Raw genomic sequence first — 21258 nt, forward strand, 5'->3', positions numbered from 1 at the left:
TGCAACAAAAGAGTTCTAAACTAACGCCTTTGAGAAAATAGAGTAAGGCTTGCCCCTTCTGTACCTAGGAATGCGTGGCATTCCGAGCTTTCTTTTTTATTAGAAACCTCTGTTCGATGGTCTGTGTTCGGCGCTTGAAGTCCACGCTCCGCTTCCTTACGCCGTGGTTCGATGGCGTTAAGTGGTTTTAGTGGCTAACTTCTTGGTGGGGTGTCTTCTCTGTTTGTAGCTCTGGTTGGGTGTTTTCTTGTTTGCTAATGTATTGTCTGAATTTTCATGTTCAGCTTGGGGTTCACACCCTAAAGGTGTTGTTCTGTGTAACCTTTTAGAGGTGATTTGTATCTGTTGATGGGAGATTAATGAAAGTTTCACTTTCGTTTCAAAAAAAAAAAAAAAAAAAAAATATCTCCGTTCATCGGTAATCAAGGACGCGTGAGGCATAATAACCGTAACTTGTGTCTTTCATTAAAGGTTTTCCATCTATCAATAATTAAGGATGCGTGGCATTTTTAGCTTGCCTCTTTTATTAAGGTCCTTCGGTAATTAAAGATGCATATCATCTTAGAAGAAGGATCCTCTTCCAGCTTCTTTTATTTAAGGTTCTCCATTCATCAGTAATGGGGGATGTGTGTTATTTTCAACTTTCGTCCTTAGCTAAGGTTCTCGATCAGTGCACTTGGCAAATCTGATTACAACCTTTAATTTGCATCCTTTATATGCATGATACATTTTTATTATTATTATTATTGGATCACGTGCGTCGACGGTCGAACCTTTGGATGGTTGAGAAGGATATTACACAAATGGCAAATGAGGTTTAATATTAGGAATGCAAAAGGTAAAAATTATTTTTGTATTTTAAAAAATATATTTTTTTGTATTTAGATTATTTGTTAATATTTTTTGTTTTTAGAAAAAAAAAATAAAAATTAAGAAAGCCTAATTCTTATTATAAGCCTCCACTCGCTGGGGCCTCTGAATTGAGGCACGGCCACCTATCCCCTTGCCGAGAACGTGATTTTGCTGAAAACTGAGGGGCATGTATAATTTCCCCGATTTCAACAGCAGCATCAATGTCCTAAATTCGTTTCTTCGGCTGTTTCACTATTTCAGGACACAGATCGTTTAGAACCCTTGCTAGGGTTTATCTCCTCCTTACTACACACATCTATCTCTATCAATCACACAATTTTTTTGCAGAGCCTGGGGTGGGGTCTCTCTGGAAGATACTGGTCGATCAGTCAATCAATTCTTTGGAATTTTCTGTTTTTATCTGAACTCGTTGAGAGTTATTTTGAGAGAAACGAGGACTCGATCATATGAGATCCTCGGCGAGTACTCGGGCGTTACTGATTTGCTTGATTCTATGCTCGTCGTTGAATGTCATCAATGGCGAGGAGTCCAAGAAAAATAAATTTCGGGAACGAGAGGCCAGCGACGATGCCCTTGGGTACCCCGACATGTAAGTTCTTTCATCGTCCTTGAATCATTCTTTGATTTCGATTCAATTAATTCAAAATAGATTCAATTTTGGTTTTTAAAATTTTGTGTTGGAAATGTATTAGTTTGCCTTTTCATTTGATTTGTCTGTTTTTCGCTGTGGCACGTGATTAGAGATGAGGATGCTTTGTTGAATACACAGTGCCCTAGGAATTTGGAGCTCAGATGGCAAACCGAAGTTAGTTCTAGTATATATGCCACCCCCTTGATCGCCGATATCAACAGGTATATAATAATTGAAACTCTCACACCATTATTAGCTTTTGCCGTCCGTTCGTGTTTCAGCAGTTTGGAGAAGTTCTTTGTCCCTTTCATGTTGTAAGAGCTACAATTGATTTTACAATCAGTGGAACCGCATTCTCTCCTCTGCAATCCTGTGGTTGAGTTGACTGAAATGTTTGTGTTTTGATTCTGCAGTGATGGAAAGCTTGATATAGTGGTTCCTTCTTTTGTTCATTACCTTGAGGTTTTAGAAGGTTCTGATGGAGACAAAATGCCAGGTACCCATTTGTGAATTTTTTTTATTTTTTTTGCTAGAGAGCTGGTTTTGTTTGTATAACTTCTCTCCTAGCCACCCTGTGCTGTTAAACTTGGCATATCTGGTAAATGTTTCTTATCACTTGCCGAGACGTGTTTTTTTTTTTTTGAGGGGGTGGAGTTGTATTTGTATGAATTTTCGATGTGCACGATGAATAGGTAGCATACAGAAATAAATAATAATGAACAAGCATTTCTAATTCTTGGTTTAGTAGATACATATCATACTTGGTAAATGATTTATCAGGTTGGCCTGCTTTCCATCAGTCGACTGTGCATGCCAGTCCTCTATTGTATGATATTGACAAGGATGGCGTGAGAGAAATAGCTTTGGCAACCTATAATGGTGAAGTCCTTTTTTTCAGGTAATTTTTTTGGTACATAAATTGTTTTTAGTTATAATTTTATCTTCTTGTAGTTGTATGCCAACATGCCTAGTCTCATTTTAATTTATATGTATTGATTTTAGAGTGTCAGGGTACATGATGTCAGACAAAATAGAGATACCTCGTAGAAGAGTTAAAAAAAATTGGTACGTGGGTTTGCATTCAGACCCAGTGGACCGATCGCATCCAGATGTTGATGATGAACTGCTTGTCGTGCAGGCTGCTGAGAAGATGTCTCGTAAGTTCTTATATTCATTTCAATTTTTTTATCCATTCAGTTTTCATTTTGGTCCTTGCTTTTCATCATTTACTTCAGGGCACTTTTGGAAGAGAGTTTTAGACTCAGCTTAAAGATTGCTTTGACTTAATAAAATAGTGTTCGTATGTCTTCTTACCAGAACTGACTGTATTTGAATGTTGATTATATGTGTAGAAAAACATGGAAGTTCATCTGAGTTGAACACTTCAGGAACTACATCAGCAGAGAGTAAACTTGGCACGGTGAACACATCCATTCCAGAGAATGAAAGGAAAACTAATGGAAGTCAAATAAGTACACCTGAATTGAACACTTCAGCAGAAAGTCGTGTTGGTATGGCGAACGTTTCCAATCCAGAGAATGAACAGAAAATGAATGAAAGTCAAATACAGTCCAACATCAAACTGCCTGGGAGTGTGGATAATTCTTCTGTAAATACTGGGTCCGGAGGGACCATCAATGCACAGAATGGGACAAACACTGGGAGACGGCTTCTGGAAGATAACAACTCAAAAGAATCACAGGATGGGGGTTCTAAATCCAAAGAGAATAGTAATGAGGAACTTCATGTTGCAACTGTTGAAAATGATAAAGTTTTGGAAGCAGATGCTGATTCATCCTTTGAATTATACCGTGAGAGTGATGAGCTAGCTGATGAGTACAGTTACGATTATGATGATTATGTTGATGAATCTTTGTGGGGGGATGAGGAGTGGACTGAACAGCAACACGAGAAAGTGGAGGATTATGTGAATATTGACTCACACATCTTGTGCACTCCGGTGAGCCTAAACTTAAAAAAATTGATGATCTTTTTTCTTTTTCTTTTTTTCAGTTTCACAGATGAGCCTTCCTGGTAGGTTCAAGTTAGCAGAATTATGACAACAGGATGAAATATTGTTTTCTTATTGATGTCAGGTCATAGCAGACATTGATAATGATGGGGTATCAGAGATGGTTGTTGCTGTTTCTTATTTCTTTGATCATGAGTGAGTTCTCTTGGACAGCATCACTACTTATTGCTTTGCTTATTTCTACTTCTCTTTTCATTGGAACCTCAATTTATATGTTTGACTGCCACCTATTTAGATATTCTTGAACAATAGTATTGTATGGATATAAGTCAATCTCTCCAAAAAGATAGAAAAGGTTTTTGGAGAGATAAGAAAGATTTGAAGTCAATTTCATCACCATTAACATTTCCGTTAGGGTGCAGCCTAGTGGTCAAAGGGCGGGCTCGGGATGAACCATAGACTTGGACATCCTGGGTTCGATTCAGCAGTAGGAGTTTCTCTGGATTGCCTGATACACGGTTGGGTTGTGTATCCGGGGTTTACTCCTTAGGGGTGGGTCCAAAGGGCCCTACCTTGGTAAGGTTCCACGTCATCAAAAAAAGTTTCCAGCGTTAAAGGGCCTACTTCTGGTTGAATCGGATTTATCAAGTCTAACTCTGCCAGAGCATGTTTCTTTTTAGTATAATGAATTATGGAGGATTTATCAAATCAAGAATCTAACTTGTCTTGAAACTTGTATATGATATATATAGCTGCCACCGATTAGTTGAAAAAATATTCATGAAGCCGACCCGAATCAGTTGGGATTAATAAGGCTTAGAGTAGTTATTTTTGCTGTGCTATGTCTATAATTGTATAATGTAATATGCGAGCTTCAATTTATAATGTAATATTATTTACTGTCCACTCATCATTGCAAATGTTAGAGTAAGAGTATCTACTAGAGTATCTACTACTATGCTTTTTCTTTATATTTGTATGAGATGTAGTTCAAGCTTTTGTGTTCCATTTTCCTATGTAAGAAGTTTAACTTTCTTTTAATTTAGTTTTCTTGCTTTGTAGTAGTGCTGTTAGAAGCAAAAAAATTAAAAAAATAAATAAGGACTGCTTTTTTTAACTGAATAATGTGAAGGTAATTAGCCACCTTGTAAGTTGACAGGTATTATGCTGACTCGGAACATTTGAAGGATTTGGGTGGTATTGATATCGGAAAATATGTAGCTGGTGCTATTGTTGTTATCAATCTTGATACGAAGCAAGTTAAGTGGACTGCTGACCTAGATCTAAGTACTGATACTGGAAACTTCCGTGCCTATATATACTCTTCTCCAACTGTTGCCGATTTGGATGGTGATGGGTATTTGGACATTCTTGTTGGGACCACCTTTGGCTTGTTCTATGTCTTGGATCATCATGGTAATTTCCTCCTACTGGATGCTGATTTTCTTTCTTGTCATGTGTTCAGGATTAGATATTCATAAATAATAACAATTAAAAAAAAAAAGTGTTCAGGATTGGAGTCTTCCCCCCCTCCCCCCTAATTTTTGAGTTTACTGTTGATTTTTAATTTGGATGTTATGACTTGCTGTTAGCTCTAGAGCAGCAGTAGAAATTGTAAACTTGGCCGGGCCTTCCGATACTATAGCCTATCACGCCTTTGCCTTTGTGTATGTCCTAGGCTACTTGAGGTGTTAAACACATATCTGTTCTATGAGCATTTGTATTCCTCTTGCTGTCACATTATACGCTTTTTTCAAATGCTAATTGGTTGATCAAATCTTACTATATTTAAGCTACTCTAGATTTCATCTTATAGGAGAACTTGAAGAAAAGGATTGTGCCTGTTGTGCTTCTTTCAGTTTGCTTTTAGAATCTCACATGCCCAACTAAACATTATTCTGAAACTGCAGTTTGAATTTTTCATGTTTATGGTCATTCTGGACACTAAATTGTTTCCTTTATCTAGGCAAAGTGAGAGAAAAGTTTCCTCTTGAAATGGCTGAGATTCAAGGAGCTGTTATTGCTGCTGATATCAATGATGATGGCAAAATTGAACTAGTGACTGCTGATACACATGGAAATGTTGCTGCTTGGTCTACCAAAGGAGAGGAAATTTGGGAAACTCATCTTAAGAGTCTTGTTCCACAGGTAAGTTTCAGTGTTATTTTCTTCTCGAAATTAAGCTGTGTAAAATGTACTAGAATCACATTGATCATTAATGATAAATGGTATTGTAACTTTTGAGAATGTCTAATTTTTTAAACCCTAATTGTGTAGGTGTGAATTGAGTTATAATTGCTGATGGAATGTGTTTTGATGATTTTACTTGGTTTATGGAATTCATCTTCCTTGTGTGGTATAAACCTTCGCGTATGTCAGTTTTCCCCCAATTTTTGGTAACTTAAAATGCTAAATTTTGATGAAGTGGGCTCTTGATGGGTTAAACCGACCCATCGGGTAAATCTGAACTTAAAAAAATGGAAATTGTGCTGACACCAAGAAGCCAGACCATGGGGATTCACTGCTTACAGGAAGGGAAAAGACAAGTAGGCAAAACAGAGGGATTCTGTCCATCTTTACCTAGAACAGTTATGGTGTTTAATGTTCCCTTATCAGGTTCTGACCATATTTCGTAACTGGTCACAGCAATGCCATCTGGGAATTGCTTCACATGAAGCTTGGCAAGTTCCCAGTAGACTTGTACTTGATACAGAATTTTGATAATTGTCTGTGCAAGATTTCTGGGTTCTAAGGCTCTAGAAAGAAGATGTCTAGATTCTCTTTATAAAGACATGAAACAGGAAAATAGCTTTTCTGTTATCTATTTATTTAGTTTTTTCCTGGATCAGACAATATCAGCTTACCTCAAGAGTAGTTCGACAGTTTTCATTTCCCAACTTTGTGGTCGTCATATATTCAAGAACCCTAGAATGCTCTGTTGGATATCTAGAATTTGACATAATAGTGGTTTAAAGGTTACTAGATGAGCTAACATCTGTTTTTACTAGTTAGTATGTTACCTGGACATATGTTGCCATGTAATATGAAAAATTCATAGTAGAGTGATCTAATACACATTGTCATATTCCTCAGGGGCCTACTATTGGTGATGTTGATGGAGATGGCCATACTGATGTTGTGGTTCCAACGATCTCGGGGAACATATATGTTCTCAATGGCAAGGATGGGTCATTTGTTCGTCCTTATCCATATAGAACACATGGCAGAGTGATGAATCAAGTTCTTCTTGTTGATTTAAATAAACATGGCGAGAAAAAGAAGGGGCTCACTCTTGTTACAACATCATTCGATGGTTATTTATACCTTATAGACGGACCCACTTCATGTGCTGATGTCGTTGACATCGGTGAAACCTCGTAAGAGATGCTTAATCTTTCGGTTCCATAGTTCTCTCTCTCTCTCTCTCGCTCTTCCTTTTCCATTCCCTTTTTCTTTTTAAACTTATCTAAATGGGCATCTCTTCATGACAGATATAGCATGGTCTTGGCAGAAAATGTTGACGGTGGAGATGATCTTGATCTTATTGTTACAACCATGAATGGCAATGTCTTTTGCTTCTCCACTCCTGCTCCACATCATCCTCTCAAGGTAGGATCCGAAGCTGATTTGTGGTTTATTTCTTCTATATTCTCCAAGCTCATTTCCAATATTCCTTGCATATTGTTCTCTTTCAGGCATGGAAATCACCTTATCAAGGAAGAAACAATGTGGCTAATCAGTACAACCGCGAAGGCATTTATGTTCCACATCCATCAAGAGCTTTCCGTGATGAGGAAGGCAAGAGTTTCTGGGTGGAAATTGAGATTGTAGATAGATACAGATTCCCATCTGGTTCTCAAGCACCTTACAATGTAACGGTAAGAGTGCTTGCCACTCGCCCATGTAAATTGTCTAAAAGCCATCAACTCATCTCTCTCAGAACTTTGAATCTAAAGTTGATTTCGTGTTCTGTTAAAATGTTGCAGGCGACTTTGTTAGTTCCTGGCAATTATCAAGGTGAGAGGAGGATAAAGCAAACTCAGATCTTTGATCGTCCCGGGAAATATCGAATGAAGCTTCCAACAGTTGGGGTAAGGACTACGGGGACTGTTTTGGTGGAGATGGTTGACAAAAACGGACTCTATTTCTCAGATGATTTCTCCCTCACATTCCATATGTATTACTATAAATTGTTGAAGTGGCTGCTTGTCCTCCCGATGCTTGGGATGTTTGCCGTGCTTGTCATCCTTCGTCCACAAGAAGCCGTGCCTTTGCCATCGTTTTCACGGAACACCGACCTGTGATGATTACCCTGTGTAAAACACTATCCCTGCGTAAAAGATAACTTTTATAGTTGTATTTATCTGAACCCAAGGCCAGAAAGAAACATAGGTGACAAGGAATTAATTGGACAAACAGACGAGAGTTTTTGATAGCGTGAGTTCAAATGGATCTCTTCGTCAGGCTAAGAGTGCAGTTGGCCTGAATTTAATTTTGAGTTCTGAATGGTAGAACGTCGGAACTTGTAACATAGATTTGAGTCACGGGCTATTGAATTTTAATCCCAAATCATTTCTTGGCTCGCACCTTACCCACTTCACTCTTTTTTCGCTCTCTTTGATACGTGTGCGGCCTCCCAAGGAGAGCTCACTCGTTACTGTCTGCGGAGCATTTTACCAGGAAATAGAAATAGATATTTATTAGCAGTAGTTTCTTATGAGGTCACTCGTTATTATTAGTTTCTTATATATATATATATATGGATTTCAGGTGAATATATAAGATAAAAATAAGTAGTTTCTTATAGAAGTGAATTCCAGGTGCTTTTTTTTTTTTTTTGTTATTTTAAGCTGGATGAATACATCATCGGGTGTTTGTATTTTCTTTGTTATTTTTAAGCTGGAATATGGAATTAAGATATGGATTTTATCTAAAACATGAAAGCTTAAAAAAACACAAACAGTTTCAAAATTGTTTAAAAAATAGCCCAAAGAATGCTCAAAACACTAATATGCTCAAATGGCTTATTACTTGATAAATGGTTAGTAGTTAGTAGCTGGATATAGTTATTTAAAAGTGATAACCGCATTATGCGGTTATAGGCAATAACTGCATCTATAACCACCTGTACAACCCTAATCAATTTTAGATGTAGCAATTTGTATTCGCATGTCAAACTCTGATTGTGACGAGGCATGAGTTTGAAACTAATTTGACCTATGTAATTAAATGGGTCAAACTTTGAACTCTAATCCGTTAATCTCGTGTTGGGTTTTTGTCGGATTCGCGGGTCGTATAAAAACTTGTTTGCCTTAAATGTCGCATGTCGGGTTAAGGTTGTGTCGAGACATGAATCTAAAACTATATAGGTCAAGTTTAATCCGACCAATTTAATTAAACAGGTATGACCCTTCAACCTTAACCCACTAAATTCAAATTGATTTCGCGAGCTGTGTCAAAAATTGTCAGTCCTAACCAACTACATCGGGCAGTGTCAAAAATCATTCATAGAATGGTAAATGGGTTTCACCCAATAAATCATTCCAAGTTATAAACTCTTAGCTTTCAATACCTTATTTGTAGAAGATGATGATCCAATGTAAAATTCTTTCACAACTCTTGCCATGTATGTTCCCTAACCGTAACATATCTACTTCAATGGACGGTATTGACACATTGCCTTCTCAAAATCCCCATCATTATAACCCTTGACACTCACGCTGCAGCAGGGCATCCAACCTTAAAACGTCGGCAGCGATGGCCGATGAGTGATTCCAACTTTTGATTTCTAACGAAACAATTGCTTCCAAAGTTTCATACTAAAAGGCAACAATCACGCAAGATATTCTTCTCAAATTTATTCAGCTAAAACTTGAAAGGCCTTAATGCAATGCAACAAAAGGCACTTCATAGTTCAATTTATATGCAGGTGCAGGAATCATATAAAGGTGACAGCTGAATTTATAAACATGCAGTTCCAAGCTTGGCAAATGGGTCGCCAACAAAACCTGAAAACAGCCTAAGCCTCATGAACATCCTCCGTGATTTACTTTATTTGGGATCTTTGTGCCTAAACACCCTATTTCGAACAAAAATGTTTTGTCAAGTTAAGAAACTGGAGCAGGTTTGACTATATCCATTGGTAGACATCTGTTGAAGGATATATTCATTTGTTTAATCAAAGCAAACAGACAGTGAATCATGTAAATTTCTCTGTTCACCTTTTAAAGGAAATTGATACTATTAAAGATCAATTTTAGAGCAAAAGAAAATAGAAAGTGGTCCTCAGTTCCAAAATCCTCACAATCAAAACCACATAATTGTTGTCTCAGTTCCAAAATCTTCACAAATTTTAGGGCGTGACATCAAATTATGCATCAACCAAACAAAACAATCCAGCCATATTAACAGCAAACATTTGCAACCCATATTTGTTGAATCAATCTAACATGAATTTAAATAAACAATTACATACATGGGAACGAAACAGAGGAGTGAAAGTAATAATAACATTAACAACTAGTGTTCAAGACACAACTGATTAGTTTCAGATGCCAGTCTGTGTTTGGAACAACATAGAAAAACTTACAATCAAAAGATCTGCAACATAGGCCTCTTTCCGAGCCTCTTGATCTCCTTATCCATTTTCCCAGTAAGCATCAATCCAAACATCTTGAAATCACACAGAAGGGACCAAAATGGATGCCCAAACGTGGCCGGAACATTCCCCTCGACAAAGAAATGGCTGTACCAGGCCAATCCATACCCAAAGAATGGAACAAAGAACAAAAACCACCAGCTAAAAACCACTGAGCAAAGCAAGAAGAAAATACCAGTAAGCGTGCCCACAAAATGCCAGCGCCTTGTGGATGGTTTTGAGTGCTGGTTCACATAGAAGGCCCAAAACTCTTCTAAGCTCCTAAAATTCATGTCTTCCAGAGAAACTAAATGAACCCGATTCAAAATTACAATCTTTTCCGAACCCTTCAATATAATCCTTATCAAGTATTAACCCAAATCAGAATCTTGATTTTCGGGTGCTCCTAACCCAAAGATATAATCTGGGTTTGGTTTAATTCCCAACGAATTGCGTTGATTTGAGCCTAGCTAGCTTCTGGGTATTCCTTCCTAAAATAGGAAAAAAAACCCAGAAACTCTTCAAGGTTTGACTGAAACTTCCACTCAAAGCCAATCTTCCTGATCTTCTCACCTATTCTCCGTGTGGTGGAGATGTCGGCTCGATGATGCTCACGAGAATTCAAACAAGGGTATTCCAAACGTGAGTGGTGTTGGGTTGCTGTCTGAAAATTCAAAGTAGGTTTACGGTCTCCACTGTATTGGTTTTACCCTTTCTTTTTCTTGATCTTTTATAGTTTTCTTCTTCACAAAACCTGCCATTTGGAGACTTTGTACCATTTCTTGTCTTTTTGTTACCACAGGGAAAGAACGAGGAAAAAAAGAAAAGGAAATAAAAAGAACATTTTTACTTGCCAATGGTATATTATTCTTTAATTACTTTTAGGGATTATCTTTTTATAATATTTACTTCTTTCTTTATGGGATTTAAGCTCAATCGCGTCTTGAGGGTCGTTTGAAATTGTGATTTTATAGACAAAAAATATGATTTTAAACCAAATCGCTTAAAATGAATCGTTCAAAAATTACTTTTAAAAAAAATTGCGATTCGAAAACGTAAAAAACTGCTTTTTTAAATTGCAATCAAGGGGTACTTTTTTGAAAACGCAAAATTTTAAAGGCTAAATTACGATTTTACCAAATGCTTAACTGCATTTTTAAAAATCACTTTTCTAAATCGCAGATTTTAAAATCGCTATTTTAAAATCGCATTTTTTAAAATCGCAAATCCAAACGGATTTCCAAAGATAAATAAACCTCAATATTTTATTTTTTCAATAAAAAAAAAAAACACAATAAATTGTAAATGTTTTTTTTTTGTTAAGTAATTATGTTATTGGTTAAACAACATATAAACATGTTTTTGGTTGAGGTAGTGTGTCCAAAATTTGTCCTTTTTAGGTCTTAATCAATATAGGGTTCACCAATTGGCTGTTACAGTAGTTTATGATTTTATTTATTTTAAACATTTAGATATTATTTAATATATCTCCAAACACTTATAGTCGTGTAAATCTCAAAATTAAAAAATTATAAAAAAATTTATATGAAATTATAAAAAGTTCCTCAAATGAAATCAAAGAAAAAAATTGAAAATCATTTGGAGATTTAATATGGCGGGTTTGTCGCCTTGAAAACAACCAAAAACCATTTAAAAGACCTCTACTAATTGAGAAATGCTATATTTTTTTTAAAAAAAAAAAAAAAAAAAATTCGTTCTTTAAAGGGAAAACTGCAATTTACCCCCCTAATGTTTACATCAATTTGCAAATTTAGTACCAATGTTTAGATTGCTTCAATTGCACCCAAGAAAGTTACAAAAATTTGCAATCCACCCCCTTCCGTCCAATTGCTCCGTCTGATGAGACGGAAATGTACCCACGCGTGCGGCACGTGAGTTTTTTGGGCCAAACTTGACGAAAATGCCCTCATCAAAACGCCGCGTTTTGCTTATCTCCTTCAGCGAATTTTCTCGAAGGCGTTGGTCGTCGGTGGGTTCCTCGAGCTCGACTGGACCAAATCAAAGGATCGGCTACACAAGCCAAACACTCTCTACTGATCAAACCCACAAAACACTCATAATCAATCCATCAAACACCACCACCATTCGGCCATCAACACACACACCACCGTTTGGCCATTAGTACACACACATGTCACTGGCTAGAAAACAGAGATACACGACCAAGAACAAACGACAACCCAGAAATACCCATCTTCAAAAATCAAACATATAATCGGTCAAAAATCAAGCAAATCCCAAGGTTTAATCACATTAAGGAATTCTACCAAAATCCACCGAAAAAATCCTACTGAAATGGCCGAAATCCGTGCTCTTCGACAGTCCACCGTTGAACAAACGAAAACCTAGCTTTGTCTTGCCGGAAATCGCTTTGGGTTCAGCCGGCGACCCCTGGTTCTACTCGAGTCCTCTACGATCAGCCCCTCTCGGCCCTCGCCCGGGCCAGCTTCGATCTCCACCGTTCGCTCGCGCAGGAGCTAGACGAGCCCCAATCCTACGGCTTCAGAGCCCTCATCACTCTCGGCCTTTCCATCACCGAGTCCCCAAACCCTCTTCCCTCTGGTTCCTCCAATTAAGTCTCAGATTGGGTCGATGGGCTGGTTCAAACCATCGAAGCCCCAATTTTTGCAAAAATTCGTTGAAGGAGATGAGCAAAACGCAACGTTTTGATGAGGGCATTTTCGTCAAGTTTGGCCCAAAAAATTCACGTGCCACGCGCGTGGGTGCATTTCCGTCTCATCAGACGGAGCAATTAGACGGAAGGGGGTGGATTGCAAATTTTTGCAACTTTCTTGGGTGCAATTGAAGCAATCTAAACATTGGTACCAGAATTGCAAATTGGTGTAAACATTAGGGGGTAAATTGCAGTTTTCCCTTCTTTAAATAATGTGTCATAATCTTACGAGGTGATAACACATTTTTCAAAATAATAAATTATATAAAATTGTGATTCATCATTTTATCAGAGCAAATTTTGAAGAGAAATTTTGATAACCATAACATTTCTCTTTGCAAAATCCAAGCAATGTTTTATTTGAAGACTTGGGAAGACAACAAGAGTCGTTGTCCGACGAGGCCAGTTCAGGAAAACAGAAAACTACTACATGTCAGTGACATGTAGCCTCAATAAAAAGGTATTTTTCATTTTGACCCCAACTAATTCTTGACCCATGATTAAAAAAACCTAAACATACTTTCAACCATATTTGTTCAAACTTACCTTTAATTTGAAATAGGAAAGCTCAATAACACAAATATATATATATATATATATATATAAGTGTTTTCTAGTTTATGTCTTTTTATCCGTAGAGTAATGATAAATACTACACCTTTATTCTGCTAGGTTGATGTGACAGTACCCATCAGTCTTTTGATTTAAGAGTAATGATATATGTTACACCTTCATTACACCATCATCTCACTAGGCTGATGTACCGATATCCGTTAGCTCTTCGATTAGCAATTTTGTTTTAACAAAAATATATAATAATCATAATTAAGGGTCTAGTTGGATGAACGAGTAATATGTAGCATTTTTCTTACTGTTATCCATATTGATGCTATATATTAGTCCTCCATCCTATTGGACCCTTAATTATTATCACTTATTGAATTATGCTGAAATCATTTTTCTTACCTTAATTATTTCAGCCTAATTCAATAAATGATTTCTTTATTGGAATAACTTACCAAACACTCTTTATTTGTGTTTAATTAAACCGCACTAAGATTTGTGTTGTACATTGCGATTTCGTTGATCAAAAGTGCGATTCTAAACCAAATCGCAAAAGATGTATCGATTGAGAGTGTGTTTTTAAAAAATTGCGGTACGAAAACATAAGAGAATTTGTGTTTTCAAATCGCAACCAAGGAGTACGGTTTTAAAAACGCACGATTTTAAAAAGTTAAGCTGCGATTTTACGAAACGCTTAACTGCATTTTTAAAAATCACATTTAAAAATTGCTATTTATAAATTGCACTTTTTAAAATCGCAAACCCACGTACCATTAAAAAAATAAATAAATAAAGTGGTGAATGGCCACACTTTATTGGAGGAATTTCTTACAAAAACTTGATGACACAATATTTGATTGAGCCCTGAAAATAACTACAACATATCATTCCTTACATTAATTCAATCTCTTCATACAAACGAATTAAAGATATACAATGCGAGGGGGTTATCCCATTTCTCACATCTTTTCAATTGCTTATTACAAATGAATATGACATATACAAGAGGAGAGAGGAAATACATAAACATAAATTGTACTACCCAAATCCCACATTGAAAAGATGAATAGCTTACGTAAAGGACATGTACCATGATGTTTTATACTCGTCACTTTAAACCATTCATGCCAAAACTTTTCACTATAAATTTAAATTCATATCTTTCTTTCCCAGTAGATTACCTAGTATAAGTAACCAATAAATTGTTTGTTTTTTCATACTAGAAGACTCGCTCTCCAGTAGCATACAGGTTCCAAAATATGGCTGTGATGAAGTAGAGTGCAGCTGTGACAGTTAAGAATGCCTGGAAAGATCCCAACCATTGTACAAAATAACCAGTTCCAATTGTGCTGATTATTGCTGCTAATGTCCCAGCTGAATTTGAAATCCCTGTTAATGGATAATGTTATTGCCTTTGGTAACCAAAATTTTCTCTAATTCATCAAGACAAAATATGTGAATGAACATACCATGAAGAAATCCTGCATACTGTGGAGCTATATCCTGATTAAAGAAACCACAGAAGTTGCATTAAATTCGAGGTAGAATAAGCGCTATGAAATTGCCAACCTTGATTATTTTTAATATTGGGCTCCGTTTGTTTTGCCGTAAAAATATTTTCTAGAGTTTGGTGTAACCGAAAATGCTAGTCAAACCGAAAATATTTTCGATTTGACCCAAAAAAACTTCTTTAGTTTCGAAAAATGGTTTTCGTTTTTAAATTTCGTAATCTATTTTTCGAGTTTGAGCTTCTCATTCTCAAACCGCCGGACCTCCACGGAAGTTTTCCGAACCACCGTTGGAGGTTGCCGAAATTTGCCAACCTTTTTCCGCCGTTGCTCATTTTCCGTACGAGCCAAAGCCGGAAAATATTTTACGTCGAAACAAATGGAGCATTATTAATGGTTAACTTTTACAGTTTTTCATGACTGAAAAAAAATGAAACTTACTTGCATGTTAAGGAGGAAGCCGGCTTGGCTGAAAGAGCTCAAGCTCAAGGCTATTGTGATGAGTAGCAGTGCGCTTTCAGGTGTCTTGGCATAATTCAAGCAGAGCAATGACACCCCAGGCCCCATGAAACCAATAGACTGATTGTTCAAAATTATACATCAGATGGTGATTGTTTAATCAGAGAATAACACTTTTAATAAAATTTTGATCATTCAGAAGTTTAATTATACTAAGAAATAGTTAAAGTGAACAAAGGAAAGAAAGAAACAAAGTTTCCTATCATGAGATGCAATATTTTTGTGTTTTCTGAGTCTCCTGTTATAACCCACTAGAGATCATTAGGGATGTTTCCAGAGCCTCAAATATGCCACACAATTAATTTTTCATCAGAAATTTTCCAGTTTCTCATGTTTTTGTATTCTATTTTATACTCTTCTCCCTCATCTATTAATTATTAACCCTTATTTCTATTAATTGACAACAAAAAAAAAAAAAACAAAATAGTAAATATACATATATCATTTTGCAGGAGACCTCCAAGTATTAGGATTACCATATGCAACTACAGGGTAGAAACAGAGGAGGTACCTGCATTATCTTACGGACTAATGTCAAAGAGAGGCCTGCCTTGATTAAATAATCTGATGTTCTACCAGCAAAATACCCAGAAACCGCCATTGTTCCCCATGGAACGGCACTAAACCATGCTGCTTGTTTCAAGTTCACATTAAATACCTGAATTCACCACAAAAAAGAAAGAGGAATATAAATATTGTCAAGCACCCACCACAATTTATAGTGCATTGTCAAAACTTAGAAATTTTTTTCCCAACTGTTGGGGTAGGGAAGGGGCTGCTATTTTCATTTGGGTCTAATAAGACCATAGACCTCCCAAATTACACGAAAAAGGTCGAACAATCACAAATATTATGTTGATTTAACATTTTACAAGATAGTAAATAAGTTCATAACATAATAAATATGCAGCTATCCACACAACATACGCTTGATGGAGAAGTTAATGTAAAAGAGCTGTTGAGTTGGTAGGCAGCCCTTATTGCTATGCTCAAACAACGTTCATCATGTACGAGATGCCAGACAACATTCATGCATAGGATGGCAATACAAGGCGTAGAGATTGCAGAAATGATTACTTACTGTCTTGAAATAAAGAGGCATCCATGACAGAAGAACAAAGTATCCCTGTAATGTGGAGTATTTTTAGATTCTTCATACAAATTTATAAGAATTTACCAAAGCAAATGAGTACTTTCAGTTAATTAAAGAGAAAAAAACTCACCCAATTGTTAGTTATATTAGCAAATATGATAGCCCATGTTGGTAACTTTGATAACAAGAGGCGTACAGGCGGGAGCTCGCCTTTATTTACTGGATAGTCGACTTTACCAGCTTGGATTAGTCGTAGCTCTGAATTGCTAATAAACTGGTTTTCTTGTGGATCATTTGTGACTCCATGCGTCCATGTCATCAACCAGAGTAGCCCAAGTGACGAAAAGAGAATGAAAGGACCAGTAATTCCGATTGACGACAACATAATCGGAGTTAGCAGTAAGCCAGCAACATTGCCAAGATGAAATCCAGCCATGGAGAAACCCACTGCGCTTGCTCGCTCATGGTTTGGAAACCACCTAGACACATTAGAATAGCTAAAGTTATATTTTTGAACTTAATGAAGAAACAAGTTATATTGACATTTTAACTAAGAAATGTGTGATTGGCTCAGTTCAGCATTAAGATTTCTGCAATTACTTGTCCAATAATAATTACCTTGACAGAAGGATGCTCATGGAGGGCAGAGCAACACCTTCAGCCAATCCAAAGAAGGCACGTACAGCCAAGAGGCTGGCTGTGGAGTGATTGGCAGCCCAAGGGGTGAGGAGGGTGGCCAAAGACCACAAGGCCACACCCGTTGCGATCACTCTCTTTCCTCCATACTTGTCTACTAAGGCTCCTCCGACCACCGATGAAAATATGTATCCCCACAGAAAGGATGACTTTAACATGTAATATTCACATCAAATTTGTCAGGATGTCAATCTAACAGCATGGCCAGCAAACAAGAACACAAACAGGGAAAAAAAAGAAGAAGAAGAAATTAAAGAAGATAAATGCTTAGATAAGAATTTTATATATTCCAACTTTCCAAGCATGAAACCAGGAGAATGGCTGTGATTTTACTCCCACCAGCAAGTAGCTTTTAAAATCACCATTGGGCAATATCAAATTTTGATTAAATAATCATTTTAAAAGTCATCTTATATTTTGAGAGATACAAGGAGGTATGAGGTTTCACCCACCATATGTAAGTGTCATGTGTCTTAAAAGGCAATTCTTCCTATATCATATGGTATTATAACTAGTGTCTACACCTTGGCAGCATGTGATTCACTCCATTTTTTTTTTCTCTTTCTTTTCAAATAGTTAAAATCATTATGATAATTTGCTCTAGATGAAATTTCTTGCTAAAAGTTCCCAATAATTTAAAAGACTACTTTTGTTGAAATTCAAATAGTCCGTCCCACTCTTTTCCTCTTAAGAAAGAGAAAGAGTGGAGGCTATTTCCCAAAAAAAAAAAAAAAAAAAAAAGAGGAAGAAGGAAGATAGAAAGAAAGCGTGACCCAGGGGGTTGGTAAATACAAGCACACCTTGACTTGACGTCTTGACCTAACCAAAAAGAATACCTTTTCTTCTTTTACTTTGGGGATAGAAGACCGTTTAAGTAATCTTCTTCTCCTCCCCTCCCCTCTCCTTATGAAAGAAGTTTTTTTTGTTGAGTAAAAGTAAAAAGTGATTGATATGATATAAAGTAGAAAGAATTTATATGAAAAAGTAGAAAAATTTTGTATTGTAATAACTTTTTTTATTTAAATAATAATAAAAAATTATTGATGTGATATAAAAAATAAAAAAAGTTAAGAATGTTTTGAGTTAATGTTTTTTCAAAGAGGTAAAAATAAGGGGAAGGGGAATGGAAGGGAGTTATTAAACGGGGCCAAAGTTAAGTTTGGGTACGTACGTTAAAATGTTTGTTTTAAGCAATGCTACTTGCACATTTTTTGTAGGAAAATGTTAGATTTACAACACCAATATAACAACTGTACAACAATCCCTCACATGAGGGTGGGTTCCACATACTGGGGCCCACCCTCATGTGAGAGATTGTTATGCAGTTGTTGTATTGGTGTTGTACAAGAATCAAATCCCCTTTTTGTATAGCTTTTTTTTTGAAAAATGATAGATTTACAACACCACCACAACAATTACACAACACCTCCGCACATGGGGTGGGGCCCACCCCCATGTGAGGGGGTGTTGTGCAAATGTTGTACCGGTGAAGTGTAGGAATCAAACCCTTTTTTTTTTTTTTTCACTTGTCCACGTGAAGGGGATGGGGATTCGAATTACTGGCCTCCGTTTCATGAAACATGGTCTCCGGCCGATTGAACTATCTTTTGGGGACTACTTTTTGTATACATAAAGTGTGTTAATTTTTATTTTTATTTTGTATTTTTTTTAAAAAAAAAAAATCTGTTAACACACTTTGTGTACATGTGTGCAGAAAGTATTACTCATTTATTTTTTATTTTAAAAAACTATTTTGATACGAGATAAAGGAAAAATAGTTAACACATTTACATATTTTGAGAAACAAGAACCAAAAAAAAAAAAAAAGAGAGAGAATTTTAGCGAACCAAGCCAAATAATTCCCTTTCCGTAAGCTTTTTCTTTTCCCTTTCAGTTCTAGGTATCTAATCCTATCCATTAAGAACAGGGTCCCACCTGAATAAACCTAGGGTTTGTGCTTTTAGGTGAGGTGGTGGCGAACCAATTACTCTCATTTTCTCACCTACCACACATTTTCCTCTTGATTTTCCATCTAAAATAAATGAGTAGTTCTATCCTGGCCTTCACCCCTAGATTCTTCCATCCCTCCATTTAAAAAAAAAAATTCTTATGGACCAATCATTACCAGAGATCATGTCATATAGACATTAAAAAGGGAGGAAGGATGATGCATAACTTTAATCTAAATAAATAGGCACGACACCGAACTGAAACTTGTACTCATTCATGAGACAAAGCTATTAAAAAAAATTATTACTGAATTTATTTAAAATACTCACTCGTAGTATTTTTTTTATTATTATTTTTTTCTTCCCCCGGTGTAAGAAATTCATGGATGCTTTCTTTTAAATCCAATTCTCCAGGAAAAAAAATCTGTCCCAGAACTCATACGAATGAACATTTGCAAAGAGATACAAGTTTTTTTTTTTTTCTTTCTGAAGAAATGAAATAAAGAATTCAAGTTGGGAGTACCTGAACAATGCCCAAGAAAGAATTGGACCACCCGTGTTGAGCGGCAAGGGGGACAACAGCGACAGACATGACGACGCGGTCAGCATTGCAGAGGCACATGACGCACGCCATTAAAGCCACCACCTTGAACCTCTCCGGCACGCTCACTTTCGCTTCCTCTCTTCCTCTCCTTCCGATCAGCATCCCCCTATCTATACTCTCCGCCGTACACCTCACCTCCAAACTCTTCTGCTGCTCCTTCCTCTGCAACTGCAACCGCTCTACTCCAAAACTCGGCGACGAACTCTCCCATTTTACACCTTTGGCGTGGACCCTATTCTCGAACGCCAACTGGGTTCTTCTAAAGTTGATCAAACTCGACTGTGAGCTCGAGAAACAAGAATGGCATGGAGAAGAGGAATGGAGAAGAGATTTAGCCGCCATGGGAGAAGGTTGCTGCGACAGGGGAGGGAGATATAGAGAGAAAAGGGAATATCTGTCAGAGACCCATTAAACAAATGAACATTTACGTGGAAAACGTCGAAACGATTTCTTTACACGATGCATTATTATATCACCAGTTTATATAGCTGCGTTTTGATGGAGGAGAGGAGAAATAAAAGAATTGGGAAACCCTGAAGTCGAATCCAAAGGGTTTCGGGGTTGGTGAGACTTTAAACAAGTCTCGAGAGGGGTCTTTCCGTCATTTGAAACAGCTCCTCGCGTTGTTAGATGTCAAGGACTGACAGCATCTAACGTGGCAACACGTGTTGCCGCTGCCTTAGTTCACCAACAACCTCTGTGGAACGGGTTACCGGAGTTGCCAGTCGCAAGGAGCTCAACTACCAGATGGCATTTTAGACTTTTTGCAAGGAAAACGCTAGTTACGTACGCTAACACTCCTTTTGAAATCTACGGTTGGGAATATCACTGTTGACGTGGAATTTGTAGAAATCGATTTGCGCGGCGACGCGGTCGGTTGTTATTAGACTTTCGTTTTGACCAGACTGCTCAAGGGAAACAACGGCGTTGGGAGGAGTGAACTTCCTCGGCCATGTTTGGTACATTAGAATGATAATGACCTCGTAATACGAATAACTATTTCAAGAATACAAAAAATTAGAATAAACATCATTTAGTAACACATTAATGATCAAATTTTTCAAACAGGAATGAAATCATATTTCATCTAATTTTTTTTAAATATCCTTATAAAAAGGGGATAATTGCACCGTTGGTCCCTGTGGTATATAAATTTATTAAAAAATAAATAAATATACTTATTTTTTAAAAAAAACAAAAAAAAGCAGCAAGGGGTGGCGCGCAGCCACCCCCAGTTGCTTGGGGGTGGCCTTCAAGATCCAGGGGTGGCCCGATGGCCACCCCCGGCCACTGGGGGTGGCCGCGGACCACCCATGCCACCCCCGGCCACTGGAGGCCACCCCTTGCTTTCCCTTTTTTTATTTAAAAATAATAATAATAAAATAAGTATTTTTATTTATTTTAAAAAAAAAAAAATTTTTTATTAAGATGGACACGTGTCGCCATCTTATTGGCGACACGTGGCGCTGACGTGTAGAGCTAACAGATTCCATCAAAATGGTGGACGGAAAATCGAC

The 21258-nt window shown here is 37.0% G+C and overlaps 3 protein-coding genes across 3 annotated transcripts; 1 reads left to right on the forward strand and 2 right to left on the reverse strand.

Annotated features, from left to right (window-relative positions):
• The first annotated feature begins 974 nt into the window (after positions 1-974).
• Positions 975-8062, forward strand: LOC133872723 (protein DEFECTIVE IN EXINE FORMATION 1). The gene is made up of 13 exons (XM_062310304.1): positions 975-1462; positions 1615-1725; positions 1918-2000; positions 2285-2402; positions 2507-2661; positions 2857-3464; positions 3601-3671; positions 4636-4892; positions 5443-5624; positions 6570-6853; positions 6968-7085; positions 7172-7354; positions 7463-8062. Exons 1-13 carry the CDS (start codon positions 1320-1322, stop codon positions 7778-7780), a joined length of 2631 nt encoding a protein of 876 aa, XP_062166288.1. The 5' UTR covers positions 975-1319; the 3' UTR covers positions 7781-8062.
• A 1811-nt stretch (positions 8063-9873) lies between these two features.
• On the reverse strand, positions 9874-10866 carry LOC133873097 (uncharacterized). The gene has a single exon (XM_062310818.1). It carries the CDS (start codon positions 10404-10406, stop codon positions 10068-10070), a length of 339 nt encoding a protein of 112 aa, XP_062166802.1. The 5' UTR covers positions 10407-10866; the 3' UTR covers positions 9874-10067.
• A 3397-nt stretch (positions 10867-14263) lies between these two features.
• Positions 14264-20278, reverse strand: LOC133873794 (probable anion transporter 3, chloroplastic). Its single transcript, XM_062311561.1, has 8 exons — positions 19661-20278; positions 17111-17337; positions 16623-16971; positions 16481-16525; positions 15911-16057; positions 15322-15459; positions 14842-14875; positions 14264-14761 (listed from the first exon to the last, which is right to left on the reverse strand). Exons 1-8 carry the CDS (start codon positions 20081-20083, stop codon positions 14592-14594), a joined length of 1533 nt encoding a protein of 510 aa, XP_062167545.1. The 5' UTR covers positions 20084-20278; the 3' UTR covers positions 14264-14591.
• Between the last annotated feature and the right edge of the window lie 980 nt (positions 20279-21258).

This window comes from Alnus glutinosa, chromosome 7 (assembly GCF_958979055.1).
Source record: "Alnus glutinosa chromosome 7, dhAlnGlut1.1, whole genome shotgun sequence".
Lineage (NCBI taxonomy): Eukaryota > Viridiplantae > Streptophyta > Magnoliopsida > Fagales > Betulaceae > Alnus > Alnus glutinosa.

Coding starts and splice junctions, on each gene's coding strand:
- LOC133872723 (XM_062310304.1), top strand. CDS start 1,320: ATGAGATCCTCGGCGAGTACTCGGGCGTTACTGATTTGCTTGATTCTA. Junction 1,726..1,917: donor TTGATCGCCGATATCAACAG/GTATATAATAAT, acceptor TTGATTCTGCAG/TGATGGAAAGCTTGATATAG. Junction 7,086..7,171: donor CTCCACATCATCCTCTCAAG/GTAGGATCCGAA, acceptor GTTCTCTTTCAG/GCATGGAAATCACCTTATCA.
- LOC133873097 (XM_062310818.1), bottom strand. CDS start 10,406: ATGAATTTTAGGAGCTTAGAAGAGTTTTGGGCCTTCTATGTGAACCAG.
- LOC133873794 (XM_062311561.1), bottom strand. CDS start 20,083: ATGGCGGCTAAATCTCTTCTCCATTCCTCTTCTCCATGCCATTCTTGT. Junction 16,526..16,622: donor CTAATATAACTAACAATTGG/GTGAGTTTTTTT, acceptor TCCACATTACAG/GGATACTTTGTTCTTCTGTC. Junction 16,058..16,480: donor TGCCTCTTTATTTCAAGACA/GTAAGTAATCAT, acceptor TGGTGAATTCAG/GTATTTAATGTGAACTTGAA.